Source organism: Vigna unguiculata, chromosome 3 (assembly GCF_037176805.1).
Source record: "Vigna unguiculata cultivar grain cowpea cultivar isolate G323 ecotype 2 chromosome 3, ASM3717680v1, whole genome shotgun sequence".
Taxonomy (NCBI): Eukaryota; Viridiplantae; Streptophyta; class Magnoliopsida; order Fabales; family Fabaceae; genus Vigna; species Vigna unguiculata.
Genome location: NC_140794.1, coordinates 40,080,622 through 40,105,603, shown reverse-complemented (window position 1 = coordinate 40,105,603; position 24,982 = coordinate 40,080,622). Strand labels below are relative to the sequence as shown.

Below are 24,982 nucleotides of genomic sequence, written 5' to 3'. Positions count from 1 at the left end.
GAAAAAAAATATATAGAGAATGTGAAAGATGATGTGTTGTATGTGAAGGTGGATGTGATGGAAAGATGAAAACGTATTTTTATGAAGACTTCAATGCTTAATTCATGTTTGAAAGATGTTAAGGTAGATTGAATTCATTACCCATAAACTATTGCAATACATTATATTTTGGGTAAATATTAAATTATTCTTCACAAGTTCTTACAATTTTAGAACAAGTGATAAATTAATTACACAGTACTCAATTCCCATGGTTAGAATAAAAAACTGAGAAACTGGCAATTCCCTTAACATAATTAGGGTTACATAATAGTTTGTGTTGGAGTTACAAAGAATATAAATAGTGTCAATTAATGGTGGAAAGTTATATGATTATATTTAATATATTGTTTGTCACACTATTAACGTTCACTAAATTGTTTATTACACCATTAATGTTCACTAAATCGTTTGTTATGCCATTAATATTCGCTATAAAATAAACATTTTTTTTATAAAATTATTAATGAGTATCAAACCCAATTTTATGGTTGAATTTGTATTTTAATTGGTTTTTTTAATTAATATTATTCAATATATTGTACTAAAATATTTCTGAAAGTAAAACCATGCATTTATTTTTCAAAATATGTGCTGTAATAATAAATTATATAAGATAAGCAGTGCATGATTTTATTTTTCTAAACAATTGTTTTATATATTATAGTTTACTGGCCTGAGTATATACTTATACATTTGACAAACAATTATTTTGTTTTCTTTGACCCTGTTTTTGTAAAATTTGTTAGGTAACAATATATAAATAATTAGGAAGAGCCGCACACAACTTCTGTAAGGAAAACATATGTTGAAATTTTGGGGGAAAATTTATTACAGATTGCATAAAATTTTCACTTTATATTAAGAAATCAAGATTAAATTAAGGATAAATTACTCTTTTGGTAATTTTATTTGTTAAGAAATATCAAATTGGTTCAAGTTTTTTTTGTTTCAATTTAGTCATAATTTTTTCTAAAAAATATTCAATTTGGTTATTGTCATCAATTTTGACCAAACGATGTTAAAGTCAACGTCACGTGTCAATTTGTGATTTTTTATTTTATTTTATTTTAATTTTTTCACATGTCACCTCACAATTGTGTCACGTGTCAAAATAATTCAATTTGATTCCTATAATTGTTTTTAGTTTCAATTTAGTCCAATTTTTTTGTAAAAATGAAACAATATTGTTCATCCTCAAATTGAAACTTGATTTACTTTTTATATAAATTTTATGCTTATTTTCTTACTAAAGTTGACATTTTTATTAAATATTTGTAGAAATATTTGTAAACAAACTTTTTTGTTTTTAGTTTTATTATTAAATAAAGTTAAACCCCAAATATAATTTCAATAATTAACTATTTTTGTTATTAATGATTACAAATTTATTGAAGATTAAAAATCAAATAACTTGTCACTCGTAACTTTAGAAACTGAATTTCAAATTCAAAACAAAACAAAAGAACATAAAGATATTCTATCCCACACGAGAACATTAGTACAATGTCATATTCGCAACCTAGCTCTCAAATACGGATTCACCTAGACAAAATGACAAATCACAAAAGGATTAAAGATAGTTAAGCAAATTAGAAAACTCTAAAGTAAGGTAACTCTACAAACCCTAGGCCCAATGAGTAGGGTTCATCCAAGTACTATAAATAGTTATTGTGTTGATCATGTATGTTAGGAAAATCATTTATTTCAGTCTTAATATTTTACTGCTAGTAACTAACTTGACTGCTGGAGTATCTTTATATACTCCCCGATCAAGATCATCTAGCTCCCATCAAAATCAACAAGAGAGTAATCACGTAAGTCCTTGTACACTTCGGACTTGTAAGAAAATTTGTATACTATAGAAAAAAATAAATAATTTTTGTTTTTTATATATGTTTATCTAATCTATTTATTTTAAAAGCATATTATTTTATATTTAAAAGAAATATTATTTTTTTCCTTTTAACTTTCTTGTGTTCAACACGTATCCTCATATACAATCATATTTTTTGAAGCCGTAAAATATTACTTATGACACCTATTTCAATGAAAACTAAACCTTAATTGGACATAGCACTCTTTGGACTTACCAGTCCATAAAAAAGGTCTTTTTTTTTTCTTCTCTAAATTAACTATTATTTATTGAGAGTACACCATATAGTATGGTTCAAACATTTAAGAGGAGTTATTACATGGAATATAAAGTCAAATTACGTGTAAATTTTTAAAAAGAAACTGTAGAAGATATCAATGCAGCTTACTTTACTATTTTAATTTTAAAAAATTCATTGGATAAACACCAATTGTCATATCTTCAAGGTCTTAACAAATCTTAAAATTTAAGAATTTAGTCTTATAAAAAACTTTAATTATAACATATTAATGGGACATAGTGAGATTATAAATTAAATATTAGAAATAGAATAAATATTTTTCAAAGTACATAACATATGTTTTGACCGAAGAAGGAAAATGATTCAAAGTGATATACATAAAACAAATTATAATTTGTATGCACATGAAAATATTATTTATTGTGTTCAAAAATATTAAATCAAAATTTAATGAATTTAATAGTATTACAGTATTTGATTTCATTTAATTATAACATTAATTTTTGTTCATATAGTTATAGTCACATTAAATTAATATTTAATTATACTAATTAGAATGTGAAACGACGTCAGATAAACGGCAAACGTACAACAGCCACAACCAGCCGCAAACCTGGTCCACAAATTTCCGCGGCCGTCTTTCACACCTTAAGCCAATAAAGTCCTTCCACGTGGTCAATGCCTAACCTACGTGGACCCTCCCCACTGAACCTGTGCCACCAATTTTATTCCTTCAAACTTGGCTACTTTCAACGAATGGTGTTTTTATGATTTTTCCTTTTCAAATATTTTGGATTCTTCTCCAGTTCAACAAAGCCATACCAAACTTTTGGTTTATGGTTACTGTTAATATTATGGTTAATTAAATAATTATATTCACATATAGTAGAGAAAAACAATAAGCTTTAATCTCATAACATTTTGTGTAAATTATCTTAATTCCTCTAGTTTATATGATCCTCGTAATCTGTTGGGTAATGGTATACTTAAGTATAAGACAATTTTAATTTTAATATAATAGCACGTAAATTTATTAAATAAAAATTTTAAAAATATTATTAATGTTTCAAACTAATTTTTTTTATTAAAAGATTTTAAAACTAAATTTCTCAATATTTATTAATACACAATATAAATAATCATAACTAACAAAACTACAAATGTTATTTCGTATCTGTGTTCGTATTTTTTAATTTTCATAAAAAATTAAGTTAAAATCAATAAAAAATATATAATTAATATTTAAAATAATTGTTAAATGTAAAATTAAAAAAATAAAATACGTACATAATTTTTTTTTTAAATAACAGTTAAATGCTATTTAAGAAAGAATTAACGGTAAACTATTTATAAAATTATTTATAAAATAATTAATAATTAAAATTTTAATTAAGAATAAAATTGAAATAACGAAATGTGAATATAAAAGATAATATCTTTTTATATATATTGTTATAGATATTTAATAATGACAAACAAGTAAAACAAAAATGAAATAGTATAGAAATTATCAAATACCTTATAACAATAAAAAACACTTAAAACCAGACTTATAGCAAAATTTAATTATGATAAATAGAAATAGAGAAAAAATAATACATATGTATACAAATGAAATAAGAAAAATAAAAAAAGAATTTGTGAACAAGTCACATAAAAAATTACTAAAATTTTTTATTCTATCGACTTATTAAAAAAATACCTTGATTATAAAATTCACTTAAAAGTTAATGTTAATATACTTTTAAAATAATTGTCATAAAAGTTAAAAATCTTTATTAAATATTATATTTTTAAACAGTGTAGTTTTTAAAATAATTATTATAGAAAGTCAATCAATTAAAATTCATCATCATTATATGATCTTTAAGATATTAATATAAAATAAATGAAGCATATATGTAATTTATATTGAATAAGCATATGATAGGAAAGCCCATAATAATTTTTACTCAGTCAATTCATAATTATACTGATTGGTTTTATTAAACTATTTTTTAGTTATATTAGCATATAATTGATTTATTGTCAAAAAACTAACAAAGTACATACGGTAAATTTATGATTGAATCAGCATACAATTAAGAAAGTCCGTTATAATTTTATTCTGTCAAATTACAATTATACTCTTGAATTTTACGAAAATGATTTTAGATAAAAAAAATTATTCTGTCATAAATTATAATAATGAATATATTTAATATTAATAGTTTATGTGATAAAGACGAAGATTGAATTAATTATAAGAAGGGAGAAAAGTGTATAACTTGTTTCTCCAATCTTAAAGAAATAAAATTAGAGGTTATTTGAAGGTATGTGCCTTCCAAATACTTTTCCTCCATTCAACGTTGTTGTATTGGTTTGTTCAACCTCCCTATGTTGTTGTCACTGTCACTTTTTCTTCGTGACATAGGTGTTGGAATGGTGGTGTGAGTGGTGTGATAGTGATCTGAGGCAGAGATATCTGTGCTATGGGGACTTGTATGTCAAAGACTGGTGCATGTGCAGGAGGGAGGTTGAATTTTTGCAAGAAGACTATGAAGAAACAAGATGAAGTCAGAAAAAGAGTGTCTTCTCAGATGTCCAATGGGTCACTGAACAAGGTTGATAATATGCCTGAGCCAGAGCCAGAGACTCAGCCTCGCCCCTTTGCCAACCCCATTTCCCAAGGTTAATAATACTTTTATTTTTATTATGCATTTCTCTGATTTGGTTTTGTTTTTATCCTCTTTTGGAGAGTGATTTGCTGTGTGTGTTATATGTTTTATAGCTGCATTTTGCAGTTTTACTATTTGCTTTTATGCCTTTGGTATAGGAAACGTTGTAATGTGAGTATGTATTAGAATGGTTATGCCATGTGAAAAGCTGAGATAGCTGTTGATTGTTTTAACAGGTATTACAGTTTAGTGAGTGTTTGGATTTATGTTTTGTCATATTCTGAAGCAATTGAACCTGACTGAGTGAAATAGTTAGAATGGCATTCAACATGGATCTAAATGGAGGTTATAACAAACCTTGAACCACTGAAGTAGACAGATTTTAATAACTGGTGAAAATTTTCCTCTTAAGCTTAGAAGTTTGCGGCAATTGTTATATGAATAAACTGTATGGGAGGTTGAGGTGGGAATAGATCATATAGTTAAAATTGAAGTTAAAACTGAAGCATACTGAATCAGTGCTCGTTCACAAGTCACAACCCAAGTAATGTAATCATCGGCGGTTGTGCTATGGTAGTAGGATTAAACTACTATTTTCTTCCCTGAAATTTAATAGTAAACTAAGCATTGGTCGTGGGATTTACGCTTTTCTTCACAGATCGTTTTATCCGCAGAAAAAGTTTGAACGTAAATTTGTAAACTGGAACTGAGCTAGTTAGTGGATATCTATTTTCTGTAGTTTTCTCACCCTTTACATCTATTAAATTAGCTTGTGCGAAAAGCTATTTCCTGAAACCCGTAGTTCTCCCGTGTTTAATTTGTATCGCAGATGGAATTGTTGAGGAGGCATGGTTTGATTCAGTTGGATTATTTGACTCAGAGTGTGATGATGATTACCAGAGTGTTCTTGACGGTATGATTTGGCGTATTCTGAATTTAATTTTTGATGTATTAGTTACAATCACTTTCATGCATGGTATATGATCACATTTTTCAATATATGATTGAATACAATTTATTTATGCAGATTTTATATCTCTAAATGGAACTGAATCAAACCGTGGAGTTTTAACAGATCAGACGCACGAACCAGGGGAGCTATCAAAAGGACATTCTGCACATGACTCTGAAGGTGTAAAAAATTCACAGACTGAGTCTTGTGATGTAGATATCACGGATTCTAAATTTAAACGAGAGGGAAGTGTAAATGAAGCACATGAACCTGTTTTTCTGGATGAATTTTCTATGATGGATGAGAACTCCAAAAGGGATGATGAAGATATGGACGATTGCGGCATTCTTCCAAACAATTGTTTGTCATGTCTTTCATCTATTGATCAGAGATCATTATGTTCTAGTCCTAATACAAGGAAGAGGGATCCTACAAAACATTCTTCTAAATGGAATGGGAATGCTACTCTAAGTGAGTTCAAGTTCTCGAAACAAAATTCTTATCATTAAAGATCCTTGTCACTGAAATGGACTAATCGAGTATTGGGATTCTATTGTTTGATATATACGTTTACAACAATGCCTTAATAGTTTTTAATTACACGGATAAAATTTAGACCTGTACATACATATCCACAGGCAGAATTATATTTGGCTTGGTCTTATTTTCTTGATAAAACATTTTTATGTCAGGGAGTAGAAGAAAGAATTTTCTTCAAACCGTGCTGTATATCACCCATTTTGAGTTGATCTATTAGTTATGATTTAGCTCTGCATTTTGTCATATGGAATGTTGAGTTAGGACTTGTATGTTTAACCTCTTTTATGGAGGAGTAGTTTTTAAATTAGAAAAGAAAATATCTTAAATCTCTGAATAACTGTATAGATTTTACAAAAGGAAGCAGAATCCATTAAAAGAACGATTTAGTACAGAACCATTCTTTATCAGAGTTCACTGTGTAGCATGCATGCTAATTTGAATTGATGAACATTACACGATTCTAAATTCAACTTTTATGTTATGTTATGATTTCAAATCCTTATTTTCTCAGCACAGTGCTTCTTATTATGAAACAATGAGTGTATATCCTTATGTTTCTTTTCTTTTTATGCTTTTCAGCTTCATCCAAGACAATTTTACTAAGACCACTAGCTGGTTATCAAGTATCCTTTTGTCCAATTGAGAAGAGAATGCTTGATTCTTGGTCACAAATTGACCCCTGCACTTTTAAAGTTCGAGGACCAAATTATTTGAAGTAAGATTAAGATTCTGTTTGCAATTTGTTTCAAGAGCACATTATTGTTGTACACAGATGCCTTGATTTAAATCACAGTTAAAATGTATACTTTAACGTACGTATCCATAGACAAAATTTACGTTTGACTTGGGCTTATTTATTTGAGAAAATATATCATTTTTATGACAGGGATAAGAAGAAAGAATTTGCTTCAAACCATTCTGCATATTACCCATTTGGTGTTGATGTATTCTTATCCCCTCGGAAAATAGACCATATAGCCAGGTTTGTGGAACTTCCTCTGGCGAGTCCTTTTGGGAAACTTCCACCCCTACTTGTAGTAAATGTTCAGGTACTGATATTTTTCTTCCCCTTCTTGATGAGAATTGTTCTAGTAGTAACTGTGGATTGCTAGATATATTTTTATCTGTCTATTTTTAACTTGCCTGATCATAGTACATTGTTAACAGAAAAGTCAAAAAGCACTTTTAGGTTTATGTAAAATTTCCATTTGGAAAATAAAAAAATTTGTTTAACACAAAAACCGATAACAAATGACCATTTAACTGCTTCATTCTCTTTCAAGATGCTCTAATCTATTGTTTTTGGGTGCATACTCTTATACTCTTATTTTGTGGATTTCAGATTCCTGTTTACCCTCCCTCACTTTTTCAAGGTGAAACTGATGGGGAAGGAATGAGTTTTGTGATGTACTTCAAACTTTCTGAAAGTTACTCCAAAGACCTTCCGTTGAATTTTCAAGAAAACATCAGAGTACGATGGGTCCTTAATGCAGTTAATTTATCATTTAATATCGCACAGTAAATTCTGCCAAAGTGTGCATTGTGCAATGTTGATGATTTCGTATTCTGATGAAGTAACATCGTTTTCATGCCTACAGAGGTTGATGGACGATGAAGTTGAAACAGTAAAGACTTTTCTAGGAGATGCAATTGTTCCCTTCAGGGAAAGATTGAAAATTTTAGGTCGTATTGTCAACCCAGAAGATCTTCATTTAAGTGCAGCAGAACGGAAGCTTATACAGTCTTACAATGAGAAACCTTTTCTCTCACGACCGCAACATGAGTTTTACGCAGTAAGCTTCAGTGTTTCTCATAATGGTTTTTCAATATACCTATAACTAATGCTGAGAATGAGCAATACCTGAAATTTATGTATTATAGTTTCTTTCAGTACACCTATAACGCTTCTCATATTTCCTTTAACTCGTTCAATCTCCTAACGATAACATCTTTGATATCTCCAGTGAATGCTTTCTGTTGTTATGTTATTGATAAAAATTGTCTCATCAAGCAGTTAATTTTCAAACACGGTCATCAATCACTTATAAAAAACGATCATCAATCTGGAAAAATAGACTGTGAATGAATCACTAGTTAGACTTAAAAGGGAACATAATTTTCTCTGGGCTACTTCCACTAGTTTATTGTTAATGTACATTTTTGTCTTTGTAGGACCTATATATCTTTGGACCACAATTTATGGTGGTGTCATTTCCTTTGCAGGACACATAATATGCACATGCAGTACTTTGTTTTCGAATCTTTTGAAAAAACTGATCAGTATGATATTTGTGGCAGGGAGAAAATTACTTTGAGATTGATTTGGACATGCATAGGTTCAGTTATATCTCCAGGAAAGGTTTCGATACTTTCTTGGACAGATTAAAGAACTGCATTCTAGATGTTGGTCTAACTATTCAGGCAAGTAGTTTCTCTATTGTAACAATGAAATGTATTTTCTGCTTATTTTCCAGTTAATTACTAACATTTTTTCTTATATTTGCATCACAATTCAGGGGAACAAACCAGAGGAGTTGCCAGAGCAGGTTTTATGTTGTATTAGGCTAAACAGTGTAGATTATATGAATTACCCGCAACTGGGGCAAATTGAGGATTCCCTTTAACATTATGATCACCAATGGTCATTTCGAGATGGGTTTCAGTGTCATCTTTTTATTTTGTTGGTATAGAGTTTAATATCTTATCACAAATGAGAGGAAATAAGCCTGTGATGATGGCAATTTATAGCATACTTTTATAGTGGAAAGACCAGGCTCAAGGAAATGTCATTGACACAATAATTCAAAAAGGGAACTACCTACACCAACTTAAATAACGACCAGAGGGTCCACAGTCTCCATATGCAAACAAATTTATTCTATCTAGGTAACTAAATCAACTTAATGTGTGGGTTCTGATGAGGAACAGAGGTAATTCTGCTAGAAGCAACAACCATATAATTTTTAAGTCAATTATGCTTCATTATGGATGTACAGTAGTTGAAGGAAGCAGTTGGAAAAAAATGTTAATTTTTTCTCGGTTAAAGGGATTAGTTGAATCAATCAATAGCCATAATAAAGGGAATTTCAGGATTTTACATATTTTAATCATCCCTCATGAAGCTGTTCGCAAATTTTAGGATACTTTTCACAATTGGCTTCTAACACTAAGCATAACATTTCTTCTCGTGTTCTAGGAATGAGATATTGTAATAAATATACTGTGAATCCGGGATCTTAAACTGTCACGGAAAATCCGATCTTTGTCTTTAGGTTTCTATTTCTACATAATAATAAAAAAAAAGGAATGAAAAAAGAGATGTATCTATCCTTTTCCTGGTGAAATATTTGAATGCTCAGTTTTCTGGTTGTGTATCAAGCTGAAAATCATGTTTCTGAACGATTGCGAGAATAGCTTTAAGTAGCATTACACTTGACAATTTTCAAAGTTTACAAGGACCGAGAGGCTTTCCACATAACCCTTTATTTCCAGAATATGAACTCTCGGGAAAGTCAACCAAAGGTTTACCCTCTGGAATTTCCCCTTCAAGATGATTGTTAGATACATTTAATTCCTTTAGCTTCAACAACTTGAGAAATCCGTTTGGAATTTTACCCGTGAAGAGATTTTCCTGTAGCTTTAATATCTTCAATGAGGTTAAATTTGCCAGCACTTCTGGGATGTGGAGCCTAATTCGTTGAAGCTCAAATCCAAACAATTAAGTGAATTCAAACTCCCAATTGAATTTGGTAACCTACCTTCCAGATGGTTATGAGACAAATTCAGAAACTGAATACTAAGTTGCCCTCCACCAATTTCTTCAATTCCACTTGAGAAGCTGTTTTCAGAAAGATCGACAAATTTCAGTGAACCCCCGAAAATACCTTGTTCTATCTCAAATACTGGAGCTATGGAACCTGTTAGTCTATTTGAGTGAAGATCAAGGACACCAAGATCTTGCAAATTTCTAAAGGAATCAGGGATGTCTGAATACAGAGAGTTCCCAGAGAGATTTAACAAGTAGAGTTGACTGAGGCTTCCTATCCATGATGGTATGCTTCCACTGAGAATGTTTACTGACAAGTCCAGTTCCTGTATTGGACTATTGGTTGTTTGGAAAAAATCTGGAATTTGGCCCTGGATTCCACAACCAGCCAAGTAAACGTTGGAAAGTGATGACATGTTTGCCATCCATTTTGGAATGGCAGAGAGTTGCAGATGGTTGAAAGAAAGGTCAAGTGTTTGAAGATTTTGAAGGGAAGATATCTCTTGAGGTAATGGTCCTTCAATCAAATTTCTAGAGATGTTCAACATTATAAGCCGAGAAAGTTGGCCTAGTGATTTTGGTATTTGATCAGACAAGAAGTTACCACTGAGATATAACTCAGTTAGCGATACCAAATTGCCTAAACTAGATGGCAGTGCTCCTTCAAGTTTGTTGTTTGACAGTGAAAGCCTTTGAAGAGATACCAAATAGCCAATATTGGAAGGTATATTTCCACCAAGGAGATTGTTATGGAGTCTTAAGAAACCTAGAGAAGACATTTCACCAGATCTTGAAGGAAATGCTATGGTTCCCTCAAGAGAATTGGTGTTCAGATATAAAACTGAAATGGCAGTTAAATTGGTTAATGAAGAAGGCATCTTCCCGCTTAGAAAATTGTTTGAAAGATCAAGCTTTGTCAAAGCCTTCATCTCACCAACACTATTGGGTATATTACCCACAAGAGCATTGTCATGAGCATCCAATTCTGTCAAATTTATCAAATTCCCAAGTGAGTCTGGTATTATACCTGATAATTTATTTGAATAAAGCAGCAACCTTTTGAGACCTTGAAGGCTTCCAAGGCTCATAGGAATAGACCCCCATAGCTTATTTTCCTGCAGAGCTAGTTCTTGGAGGTTTGGAAACTTTCCAATGCTTTCTGGTATTGGACCAGTTAAATTGTTGCCATAAAGGTAGAGCTTTTGGAGCTTTGGCAGATGCAAACCAATGGTGTCCGGAATAGCTCCACTGAGACCAACTAAACCACCAAGATCAATGATTTCAAGGGAGGAGAGGAGTGTTATGGAAGGAGAAATCCGCCCAATCATTTGTGTTTGAGACAAATCTGTATCTGTGGAAATAAGTCCTGGGAGATTGATCTGAATCACTCTAAAGGTTGCATTTTCACAGACAATACCTTCCCACTTGCAGCAGCTTGCACCAATCCACTTAGCTAAGCGACCAGATGTGTCCTTTTGAATTCCATTCTTGAAGCTCATCAAAGCTTCTAGGTCAATGGGGCTGCAGGCTTCTATACTCCAACTTGTGCCTCCAAATGCTATCAGTGTCAACAGTGCAACTACCTGCAGCAGGTGATGATCCATGTTTTTTACTAGCAAATGAAGTTGGTTCTTTTGGAGTGATCTCTTGCAGCTGAAAATGCACTTAAGATTGTTGGTTTGGATTCCATCTTGAGAATAGATCATAAGGCACAGTTAAGAAAAGCTAGTTCTTCTCAGAGATCTAACTTTTTCTTTTTGGATCACCTTTTCCCTTTAAATATGTTTATATGATGAAAAGAATATTTGTCTGTGTCATTATGTGCTTAATAATAATGCTTGTGGCCATTTAATTCAAAGACTGGCCCATCTCATTTGATTATCTGGATAAGTGACTGGAATTTGTCCCTTACAACCACTCTTACACTTAAAATCAAATGTTAGGATCCAATTTTACCTGTCATATTGCAGTTCTGAAATCAAGTACAGATACTGCTGGAACATGACACTTGCGAAATATGTTGTGCTCCTATCAGACACTTTTCATCATTGTCACAAGTAATATTTTTTAGCACTTCTTCGACATAGTTTGAATATAAGTTAGGAGAGTCAACCGGTCCCTATATTTTTGCCATACTCTTCTTAGACACCTTTATTGATACGATCCTTTATTTTAAATTTTTTCTGTAAAAATTCTATATAACTAGAATAAATAATATAGAATAAAATTAATATAAAATACACCATAATTTAGTAAATTGATAAATAAAGAAAAATTGTGAAGATTTGTGTTTTACTCTGACCTGTTATAAAGAAACACCTATTATTAAAAAAAAGTAAAAGAGACAACTTATATTGTAAATACTCCAAAACTTTTACCGTTTTTTTTCTTTTTTGTAAAGCTAGTTATAGTAGGATTGAATTAATTGTTCTTACTTTAACAGATATACTTCATCTCCTTATTTGATGTCTTTTTCTTAGTAAATACCATTTTATTAAATAATTCGTTTTAGTATTATTTGTGTGTAAGTCACTGTCATACGAAAATTGTTATATTTAACAATTTTATTTCAGAAGATGGATATATAATGCTTAATCCGGATTTAAAACTATCATGTTGACTATATATTTCAACATCTTATATTTAAGACATTTGTTGTGTCTTGAGTTTGTATCATATAGACCACTTAGAGTCATAACTTAACTGTAGACTTTACAACATCGTAAATTGATTCAAGAAAATTGTAAATTGATTCAAGAAAATTGGATAGTGAATAATATGATATCATTGTACCTGATAGTAAGAAAATACTACTAAGTAGAATGATATTGTACCTGACATTTTGAGGCCTAGTTTGTGCAACTTGTTACTTTTACGATATGTGCAAGTATTACATACTATAGAGGTATTTTACATATTGCCTTGTGGAGTATGAGGATTGAGACAACATGAGACTACTGCCATGTCATTACGAATTTCATAGAACATGTATAGACAAGTGGCTGAAGCAGATTCACAGGTATGAGAAAATTTGAATATGAGTTTTCTGGATCACTTTACATTTATATTTTTAGCATTTTTTTTAAATCATAATTTAAAATAAAGATATTTTAATGTAAACATCTAAAAAATGAAATTAATTTGAATATTTAGGTGAAAGTGATTTTATGTATAATTTTTAAAAAGTTATTTTAACATGTATATATAAGTTGTAATTAAGCTTAATTACTAATTCATTCTTAAATTATTTTAAAATATTTTTTAATATAAATGTTAAAATATGTTTTTAGAATTTATACATCAAACCACCCCACCTAATATATTCAAATTATTTTTTTACATGAAAAAAAAATCCTTTTTTTAAACATATATTTTTTTAAAAATATTATAAATGTAGATATAAAATGACACTTGTAAACTTTAAATTTTTAATGTGGCAATTGTAAATTTTTAAAAATTACAATTGTCAATTTATATTTATATTTTAAAAAAATTATTAGTTATACGTCAAACCACTCTACCTAATATATTCAAAGAAATTTTCTTATAAAAAAAACTCTATTTTAAACTTACAAATTTTTTAAAATATTTAAAATATAAAATTTTTAATGTGACAAATGTAAAATTTTAAAAATTACAATGGTCACTTTATATTTACATTTTTAGTATTTTCAAAAAAGATTATAATTCTAAATAAAGATATTATAGTGTAAGGACTAAAAAACAAAATTAATTATAATATTTAGATAAAGAGATTTGATGCATAAATTTAAAAAATTATTTTAACATGTATATATAAGTTATAAATAAGCTTACTCATTAATTCAGCTTTAAATTATATTTGGACTAACAATTAAGACTAAATTGAATCAAAAATTTAAATATAGTGACTAAATTGAAGTCCCACTTCTTTTAGAATTTATACATCTAATCACTCTACCTAGTATATTCAAATTAATTTTTTTATATAAAAAAATCCTTATTTTAAACTTATAATTTTCTTAAAATATTGAAACTGTAAATATAAAATGACACTTGTAATTTTTAAATTTTTAAGGTGACAAATGTAAATTTTTAAAAGTTACAAGTGTCACTCTTCATTTACATTTTTAGTATATTTAAAAAATTTATAAATTTAAAAAGGGATATTTTTAGGTAAAAATGAAAAAAGTAAATTTAATTTGGATATTTAGGTGGAATGATTTGATGTATAATTCTAGAAAATCATTTTAACGTGTATATATAAGTTGTAATTAAACTTAGTTACTACTTTGGTCTTAAGTTGTATAAGAACTAAAAATTGGCACTAAATAGATTCAAAATTTTAAATATAGAAACTAAATTAAAGTTCCACATCGGGTGAAAGTGATTAAGAGATGTATTATATAAGTGAAAGGACTCACCAAATCTAATGGGAAGGGATTGTTAGTATTCAATATGAGTTTGAAGTCTCACATCGAGTGAAAGTGACTAAGAAATGTAGTATTTAAGTAAAATGACTCACACAATCTAATGGGTAGAAATTGTTAGTATTCAATATGAGTTTGAAGTTCCACACATCGGGTGAAAGTGATTAAGATGACTAGTATATAAGTAAAAAATGAGTAGTAGGACTAGAGCTAGGGGGCTACGGTCAGGGTTAATAATTAATATTAAGGTTAAATTATTCCTTTGGTCCCTCAATTTTTTTTATCTTAATTTGGTCCCTATTTTGGGAAATTTGATGCAATTAAATTTTTTTATTTATTATTTATTTTTTTAAAAATTAAATATTTGTCACGTGTCAAGCTGACATCGTACCACGTGGCAGTGATAGTGTCACGTGTCACTATTATGCCAGGTGTCATTTTCCTAATCTTAATTTGGTCCTAGTATTTTAATTTTTGTCTCAATTTAGACATAATTTTTGTAAAAATTGTGCAATTTTGTCCCTCTCCAAATTTAAACCAAATTTAATTTCTGTATAAATGTGCACAAATATTTCTATCAAAATTGATATTTTAAGTAAATATTTTTAACAAGATTAAGTTTATTTTAATTTATATTTTACATTAAACTTTATTTAAAATTGTTTTAAAGGTTTTAATAGAAAATAATTCTAATAACAAAAAAAATCATAAATTATATTGATATTTTATTACATCATACTTTAATATTGTCTTTTATTTGAATTTATATTTTAAATAATTGTATATTTTTAAAATGTGTAAAATTCAATAATTTCTATACAAATGTTTTAGTTAGTGTAAAAAGAATAATTATATAAATTTAAGAAAAATTAACTAGTTTATGTAACAATAAAAAACAAATAAATTTAAAATTTGAAAACAATTTTAAGTAAAATTGAATGTGAAACAAATTTAAATAAACTTAGTTTTGTTGAAAATATATAATAAAAATATCAATTTGAATAAAAAAATCAAATTTAATAAAAATATTTGTATAACATTTATATAAAAGTTAATTTTTGTTTCAATTTGGAGGGGGGCGAAATTGCACAATTTTTACAAAAATTAGGACCAAATTGAGACAAAAATTAAAATACAAGGACCAAATTGAGAATGAGAAAATAACACCTGGCATAACTGTGACACGTGACATTGTCATGGTTATGTGGCACAATGTCAGCTTGACACGTGACAAATTTTTAATTTTTTTTAAAAAAAATTAAAAAATAAGTAAAAAATTCAAAAAAAAAATTCAAAGAATAAATAAATAAATAATTCAAAAATCTAAAAACTGACATGTGGCACCCCATTTAACACCGTTACTACACAACTAACGGAAAGGACTTGATTACATCAAATTTCCAAAAATAGGGACCAAATTGATATTTTGCTACGAAAATGGGGACCAAAGGAATAATTTAACCTTAACCTTAAGCTTAATTACAACTTATTTATACATGCTAAAATATTTATTATAATTTATACATCAAATCACTTCGCCTTATATATTCAAATTAATTTTTTTAAATTTTTTTTTTAAATATTAAAATTGTAAATTTAAAGTGACACTTGTACCTTTTAATGTGAAAAATGTAAATTTTTAAATATTACAATTATAACTTTACATTTACATTTTTAGTATTTTTTTAAAAAAATTATAAGATTAAATAGGGATATTTTAATGTAAAAATGTAACTTGAGTATTTAGGCAGTGAGATTTGATGCGTAAATTCTATAAAATTATTTTAATATGTTTATGTAAATTTTAATTAAGCTTAATTATTAATTCTGTATTAAATTGTAAAAAAACTAAAAAATTGAACTAATTCGAACCAAAATTTTAAATATATAGGCTAAATTGAAGTTTCACATTTTTTAATATTCATACCTCAAACCACTCCACCTAATATATTCGTATTAAATTTTTTATATACATAAATTTATACTTCAAACGTATACATTTTTTAAAATATTAAAAAGCTAAATGTAAAGTGACACTTGTAATTTTTAAATTTTTAAGATGAGAAATGTAAATATTTAAAAATAAAAAATGTTATTTTACATTTACATTTTTAGTATTTTTAAAAAAAATATATAATTTTTAATAAAGAAATTTAAATGTAAAGATGTAAAAAATAAAATTGATTTGAAAATTTAAAAAGCATAGGGACTAAATTGAAGTCCCACATTTTTTAGATTTTATACATCACATCATTCCACCTAATATATTCAAATTATTATTTTTTATATAAAAAAATCTTTATAATTTTATATAACTTTTTTAAAATCTAAATGTAAAGTGACACTTGTAATTTTTAAATTTTTAAAGTAACAAATGTAAATATTCAAAAATTACAAGTGTCATTTTACATTTACATTTTTAGTATATCTAAAAAAGTTATAAATTTAAAAAGAGACATTTTTATGTAAAAAAGTAAAAAGTAAATTCAATTTGAATATTTAGGAGGAGTGATTTAATGTATAAATTCTAGAAAATTATTTTAACAAGTATATATAATTTTATATAAGTTGTAAGTAAACTTAGTTACTAATGCGGTCTTAAGTTGTATAGGAACTAAAAATTGGCACTAAATTAATTCAAAATTTTAAATATATGAACTAAATTGAAGTCTCATCTCCGATGAAAGTGATTAAGAGATGTAGTGTATAAGTAAAAGGACTCACTAAATTCCATGCAGAGGAGATTATTAGTATTTAATATGAGTTTGGAGTCCCACATGGGTGAAAATGATTAAGAAATGTAGTTTATTCACTAAATCTAATGATATTGAATATAGTTTGAAGTCCCACATCAAGTCAAATTGATAAAGATGATTAATATGTAAGTGAAAAAACTCATTAAATCTACTGGAAGGAAGTGAAAGACTCATTAAATTTATTGGACGGGTAAAAATGAGTAATAGGACTAGGTCTAGACCATGGTTAGGCCTAGTTATTATGTTTTATTACAACATATCTATACATGATAAAAAATCATTTTTCAAAACATATACTTTTTTTTTAAATCTTAAAAATATAAATGTAAAGTGATATTGGTAATTTTTAAATTTTTTGTGACAAATTTAAATTTTTAAAAATTACAATTATTATTTTACATTTATAATTTTAATATTTTTTAAAAAAATTATAAGTTTAAATAGGGATACTTTTTATTTAAAAATGTAAAAAATCACTACAAAAATATATAAATTTAGTTTGGGTTTATTACTTGGGTTATAATAACCTCCAATAAAAAAATATACGTACCACAAGTCTTAAAATTCCTCTCTAAGTATCAGGTTTAACAAACCCAGCAAACTTATTCTCACCTTTTTTTATTTTCTCTTTTTATAATTTTTAAAAATTCTCGATTTCTTGTATGTTACCTCTCTCGTTGGCTAGAGAATTTAGGATGAGGAAGGAGAAACAAGATTTTGGGGGTTTCTCGTGTGTTACCTCTCATCTCCCTCAGTTCATTATCTGAGTCTTTTAATTTCAATTTTCGTTTCTCTGATTTCATCTCCGTGAAGTAGTTGTGGATCCTTTGTGTCCTACGAGGAAGCTTTCAGGGCTCGTGCCTCTCCATGGTAAATGTGTACCTCTCATCTCCCTCATTTCATTGTCTCAGTGAATTTCAATTTCATTTTAGTCTCTCTTTTATCTCCCTGAAGCAATTGTGTGGCTCGTGCCCTTGGAGGCTCTTTCGATTTCATCAATCGTTTCCACTTGAAATCAGGTAATAAACACCGTCTTTCAATGTCATCATTGTTCTATCTTCTTTCTAATTCGTTCTCTCCTTCAATTTGTCATTCTTTTGATTTCATCTCTTTGTTTATATTTATCACTTTGTTAGGTATGGAGAAATATATATATATATATATATATATATATATATATATATATAAGCTTTAATTGGAGACATTATGTTATGCTTAATTACAAATTAAAAATATTTGGAGAGGATTTGCTTAAATGACTCTTAGAGTGTTCATTTGGAGGAACTTGGGATCCATTATATTTTTATTTTATTTTATTGATTTGATAAACAAATGCAAAGTGTATTCAATGTGTTACTAGTGGGAGTGTTTTTCTAACAGTAGTGTGTTCTAGAAACGGTACTTGTAATACTAAATTACATATATGATTAAGCATTACTTCTTGGGTGTTGAAATTCTAGTGTAAAGTTAGTTGAGTGAGAATTTGAGTAATTGTAATCATAGACATCAACTAACGATTTTAACATTTGGTAGAGAAGTTTTCTAGCAACAACAGATAAATCGGTTAACATATAAATTGTGAAGTGTTTTTTTATTGATTTGAGGAATCTCAACAATGTTACCATTTGTTTTTTATTTGATGCAAAAAGATATTATTTACAGGATGAATGACAAAGGAAAAGAAAACTTTAAGGCGAATGACCCTTGCCTAGTGGCTGAAAAAGATAATTCTGAGATTAGGTCCTATGTTTATCAAAGTTGACCAACACAATATGTTGACCAATTGTCTAAATTTCAGGTGGAATTGGAGTTTTGGTTTGAACTTATGTTATAAGATTATTTCCTTGCATTATGTTTATGTTGTATTTTTTTATCCAGTTTATTTATGGTATTTGTAGTTTAAGGAGAACACAAGAATTTCCCTAGCTTCTAGATTTGTTCTTCAATTAGATCTTTATTTGTTGTTGTTTTGTGATGCACTCCTTTTGTTTCTTGTCGAGTAAATAATTATTAATAAAACCATTTTACTCTTTTAATCTTTTCATGATCTTATGAATTCAGATAATTTAATTGTTGAAAAAAAATACTTGTAAAATAGGTTAAGGGAGAATATCTCAGTCTGTGTGCATTTTACTACTAAAAAAGTTCACTGAAATTTGTTCATTACACATTGTCATTAGGAACCCCTGTGAAGATGCTTCTTCTTGAAGCTTCTGAGATTTATTTATTTGTTATATTTGTTAGCCTATATTTTCTAAGCAATCATATGTTGTTATCCTTGTATCCTTGTATTTTTTATATTTGTTAGCCTATATTTAGTTTGACAACAAGTGATGTTGTTTGTTCACAACCTTCACAGAAGTGCAATTTCAATAACAGGGGTTGACAATTATTAACACCTGGGTTAACATATATTGTGGTCAACGCATAACTTAAGTAAGTAATGTCACATTTTAGTTGGGACGCGGCAGGTGGGAAATAGGACTCACGTGGAACACCTTCAAAATGACTCCAAAAATAACGACAAAAAACCCAATTCAAACACAGACCCAAAATATTTAATTTAGATTTAGGGATTTCAAAACTTACGGGAAAATCGAACTTCCACAAGGTTTTACAACTTTTCCACAATAGGGGTTCCAACAAAAACTGGCTCATTTCCACGCTAATGGTTACGGACGACGAACCAACGACACTTTCGTCCAATGGGTATACACACACCGTTAAGACCAACGACAACAACACATAAAAAATAAGAAGGAAAACGAAGAATGAAACGGGTTTTCAAAGAAAAAAGGGTTCAACACTTTCTCAGTTGAAGAAGACGATAGCTTGAAAAAAAAGAGGAGATCGGTTGAAACTACAAAACTTTCTGCAAAATCGCTTTTGTTTGAATACTTTTTGGTTTCGAACCATTCATTTACCCAATATGTACTTTAATTCAAAATTAAATAAAATAAAAAAATACTGTCATGTCATGTTATAAGATACATGTAAAATTTTGTATGTCACTATATATTTTCCTTTCAAATATATATATATATATATATATATATATATATATATATATATATTATAAGCACATCCTATATACTTTTCAAATTAACTATTTCTTTTAAATCTTATTTTAAATTAAACAAACTAACTTAAATTTCATTAGCGACAAACAAAATAGTCCTTTATAAAATAGTAAACTATAATTTGTGTCACTATATTTTTGGATATACACGTGTCAGTGTTTTGTTATGGGAACCGTGATAAGAAATTTGTAATCTTTAATACGTCATATACCAAGTTTTAGAAAACAAAAGAAAATAAATTTTAGCTGCAAAAGAAAGAAAACAAATTTTGACATTATCAAAAAGAAATTAATTTTTAACAAAGTTTACAACTTTACACAGAGGACTAGCATTTATATTTCCTCCGGTTTTCTCTTTCTGCATTCATGTGATTAAAAAATAATTCTAACCAAATAATCATTAATAATCACTAATAATGTGATTATTTTATTTGAAAAGTAAAAATGTCTATAAATGTTATACATTTATGTTTATTATTAATTTGACTCACTAATAAAAATTTAACAAATAATAAAATAATCATTGTTAAAAATTAAAATATGATTAAACGTGAAAGAATTTAAATTAATAGAAAAATCAACAAAAAATAATATTTAATATCTAAAATATTTACAAAAGAATAATTAAAATATACATTAAATAAAAAAATAAGTATATTTTAATGTTGCTAAAAATTTCAAAGAATTTTTTTTGCAAAAATTAAAGACATACTTTTCAAATCTTTTTCAAGTTTTTACGGAAAGATTCTTCAAGTGTCAAATAGATCCCTTTTCTTGTTTTTTAACAAAGACAATAGAAATTTCAAAGTGTTTATCTTTTTGTATCACAAATATATTGCTTAAAAATTCAAAGGTATTTTTGTCTTTATAAAATCTATTATAGGAATTTATAATATAGTTAATTAATGGAGTTAATTATTCTAATTTTTAATGTAAAAATCATGAAATCGATTATTATTAATTATTTCCTAACCAATGTCCCGGGTTAGCATCCTCCACACAATAAATATTAATACATAATTTAGTATGAATATATCTATAAAATAAATCACACATGTATAAAATTATCTCTCATTCTTTCATATTTTTTAAAGGGAAAAATATTTTAAATAATAAATATGAAAGGAAAAAAAATATTGATAACTTGTTTTTTTTTTCTTAAAAAAATAAAAAGAAAACATGTGAGAGTGGGAGAAGAGTAGAATTAATGAGAAACTCAAAAGACAGTGTAAAAAAATAATAAAAATATCTCAATAATATAGATATTTTTATTATTTACTATATTTGATTTTATGTTTTATTATTTATTAAAATTAAACGTTGGGCTTTATAAGAGAAATAAAAAGATACCTACTTTAATTTCCATCCATTCTCAATATATACTACATACATATAATTTGAAAATTTCAAAAAACATTAAAAATTTTCTATATACACATTTAAAAAATTTTAAAAAATTTGGGAGGACCATGACCCCCGTTGCCCCCATAAAGATCCGTCATTGTCCATACCTATATCCAGTCAATGCGGATATTCTCCTTTAAAACGGAATCCAGTTGGGCAATACCTACTAAGGGAGGCAGGTTTATTTGTCATCCTACCTATACTGAATCAATTTGTTCTTTACTCGATTTATTTGACCTTTAAACTTATGTTCAAGTCCTTTTATAAAATAATTATATCTTAAAAAAATAAAAATAATTTTTTTAAATACATATATTTATTATAATTTACTAGTTATATATATATATATATATATATATATATATATATATATATATATATAAATTTTTATGGTTAAATATATTTTTTGTCCTTTAACTATTGACTAATTTAGTCTCCATCTTTATAAATATGTCAATTTATTTATTTTAATCCAAAAATTTAAAAGTTGAGAGACTAAACTATGTAAAGTCTCAAAGAGACTAATTCCAATTTGCACAAAACAAAAAATATATTTAACGATTTTATTATTTTTATGAATAATTAATTAAAAAATATATAATTTGATAAAAATAATATTAAAATATTATGTGTCAGTTATTTAAAAAAATTATCTTTGAAATAAAAATACATTATTTAATTATTTATTTTATTAAATAAATAAATAAATAATTTTTTCTTTATAGAAGACTAAAATTATTCCATGATGTATTCTTAGTATGTAATCATTGGTCAATTTTTTTTATGATAATAAAAAATAATAAAACTATTATTATTATATATTGTTATAATTATAAAATTAAATATTAATTACTTTTATAATTTTATTATAAATTATTTTTATTTATTTTGTAAGTAGTTTCATAATTTAAAAAATATTAAGTTTAAGAAACGATTAAATTGAACAAATTAGTTAAATTAACAAAAACAGATACTTAAAGAGTAAAATTACTAAAATCCTTATTTTAATTTTAAAAAAATTATTTAAAAGATAAATAAAAAAATAATTACAAATCCCCTTTATATAAAATTAGCAAAAACACATAGGTAATAAGTATGTGTATTCGCATTTTTTACGTATATATAATATTATGAGTAATAAAGTACAATTTATCATTGGTCTACACCTGCTTGAAGAAGGAAGCAGTAAATTACAAAACTCATAAGATTGTACATTAATTAATGTCTAATATATTTGCCTGAGATTTAGGGTTAATATATTATATGTAAATCGATGATACTTTTATTTAGTATTTTTCTTTCTATGTCATCTATGTAGTAAATTTACATTTTTTAATAAAATAAAAAATATTTTTATTACATTGACATAAAGAGAAAAGTACGAAATGAAAGTATTATTAATTTACAAATAAAAATTATGTCTAGAATGTGTTTTAAATTTCTTGTTTATTAAAAGTAATTATTTTTGTTAATATATATATATATATAAAATAGAATATTATGAATAAATAAATATCATTATTTATCTTTCAAAAATTTTTCTTAATTATTTGTAAAAGACATAATTTATAATTTGTTTAGATTTAGAAAATTAAAAAATTTACGAGACAATAAATATATATATATATATATATATATATATATATATAATGATATGAAAATATTGAATAAATAGCAATGAATATATTTTAATGATAAATAATATATATTGTTATATTTAAAATATAAATTTAATAATTTAAGTTAAATTTTAAAATGCATTTTTATTTTGTATTTAAATTTATCTGATTTTTATTTTCTTATAAAAATATAAAATGGATCAAAATATTTGTTGATTCTAGTGTAAATAAACTAAACTAAAATATTGCAACCTCTTTTAAATAAAAATAATGATGATTTTTTAGGCCCATTAAGTAGGTTAAATTTAGGGGTGTAAAAATAGGCTGTTCATTTATGGCAAGATGAGTTAAAAATTTTAGTTCAATTTTAGGTGGATCAATGTATTTTTAACGTATTTTTAACGGACCAAGAAGATGGTGGGTCAAAATGAGCGAGGTGAACCTGTTTTGCCATTTCCAATAAAAAAAGTATTTTAAAAACCGTATATTAATTGATTAATTAAAAAGAATAAAAAGGAAAACAAATAAATAAATATAAGTATATGAAAAATAATAAAGTGAACTGCTACTCCTTTTCTTGATATACATTTCCATACTCTTCTTCCACTAAAGGATAAAATTAACTCTCTTCTTTCCAACATTAAAGATAGAGGAAAGTGTACCTAAGTCCATAAATAAAAATTTGTATCGTAACACTTAAATTTCAATAATTATTCCGTATTTCAATGAGTCATTTTTATTTCTTATAATATATTTTTGTCTCTCATTGATCAAATAAACCATGTTACTTGGAAGTTGGATTTGAAATCTTTGTATGTGTGTCACTTAAGTCATTATAAATTGATTCAAGAAAATTGGATAGTGAATAATATGATATCATTGATTAAATATTTTGTGACAACTCTAGCCAACTCATTAAGAGGGAAAAATGAAAGAAAACTAAATGTCGAAAAACAACATATGTGAATCTGACATGTCCATCTAAGGGTCCCTCCACTTCAAATAATCTCCTTCCTTACAACGGTCTTCCACTTCAAATCAAAATTTCAAATTCTTTTTTTCCCTTTCTTTTTTCTTTTTTCTTTTCATTTCTCCAAATTTCTTAATTTATACAAATAAAAGAACCACTATTTTAAGCATGCAATATGAAGCAAGTAAAATTGTGTTTATTTTATTCAACAACCTAACTATGTTGCTTCGTACATACAGAACAAACAAGTTGACAACCTAAGCTGCCCTAGCTGGAGCTGGAGGCTGAAGAATGTGAGTTGTACAATTCATGACCACAACATGTTTTTCCAACTCTTTCATGATGTCCCCATAAAAGAGAATTCTTAAACAAGGTTTAATAGATTGTGATTTTTGTTTTTCTATGCATTGGTCTAATGCTTTAAAAGAAAAAATTATATTTTTATAACCACACCTATATACTTTTTCAAATTAACTATTTCTTTTAAATCTTATTTTAAATTTAAACAAACTAACTTCAAATTTTATGATTTCATTCCCGACAAAAAAAAAATAGTCCTTTATAAAATAGTAAATTATAATTTGTGTCACTATATTTTTGGATAAAATACACGTGTCAGTGTTTTGTTATGGGAACCGTGATAAGAAATTTGTAATCTTTAATACGTCATATCC

General features: G+C 26.9%; 1 protein-coding gene and 1 pseudogene across 3 annotated transcripts; one reads left to right on the top strand and one right to left on the bottom strand.

The window, feature by feature from the left end:
- Positions 1–4,428: 4,428 nt before the first annotated feature.
- On the top strand, positions 4,429–9,141 carry LOC114176416 (uncharacterized). 3 transcript variants are annotated; one of them, XM_085671632.1, is made up of 10 exons: positions 4,429–4,468; positions 4,570–4,826; positions 5,643–5,726; positions 5,841–6,236; positions 6,885–7,020; positions 7,192–7,354; positions 7,648–7,776; positions 7,904–8,098; positions 8,604–8,726; positions 8,822–9,141. In XM_085671632.1, the coding sequence occupies exons 2-10, from the start codon at positions 4,628–4,630 to the stop codon at positions 8,927–8,929; spliced, it is 1,533 nt and encodes a 510-aa protein (XP_085527758.1). In that variant the 5' UTR covers positions 4,429–4,468; positions 4,570–4,627; the 3' UTR covers positions 8,930–9,141. The 3 variants fall into 3 exon arrangements, with proteins under 3 accessions (XP_085527758.1, XP_085527759.1, XP_027917258.2); XM_085671633.1 differs by having other exon boundaries at positions 4,439–4,826; positions 5,889–6,236; XM_028061457.2 differs by having other exon boundaries at positions 4,440–4,826.
- Positions 9,142–9,664: 523 nt separating this feature from the next.
- On the bottom strand, positions 9,665–11,755 carry LOC114176413 (uncharacterized; annotated as a pseudogene).
- Positions 11,756–24,982: the final 13,227 nt, after the last annotated feature.

Excerpts from the sequence above, each read along its gene's own strand:
- LOC114176416 (XM_085671632.1), top strand. The coding sequence starts at position 4,628 with ATGGGGACTTGTATGTCAAAGACTGGTGCATGTGCAGGAGGGAGGTTG. Across the intron at positions 5,727-5,840 it reads TTACCAGAGTGTTCTTGACG|ATTTTATATCTCTAAATGGA; the intron begins GTATGATTTGGC and ends TTATTTATGCAG. Across the intron at positions 8,099-8,603 it reads CGCAACATGAGTTTTACGCA|GGAGAAAATTACTTTGAGAT; the intron begins GTAAGCTTCAGT and ends TATTTGTGGCAG.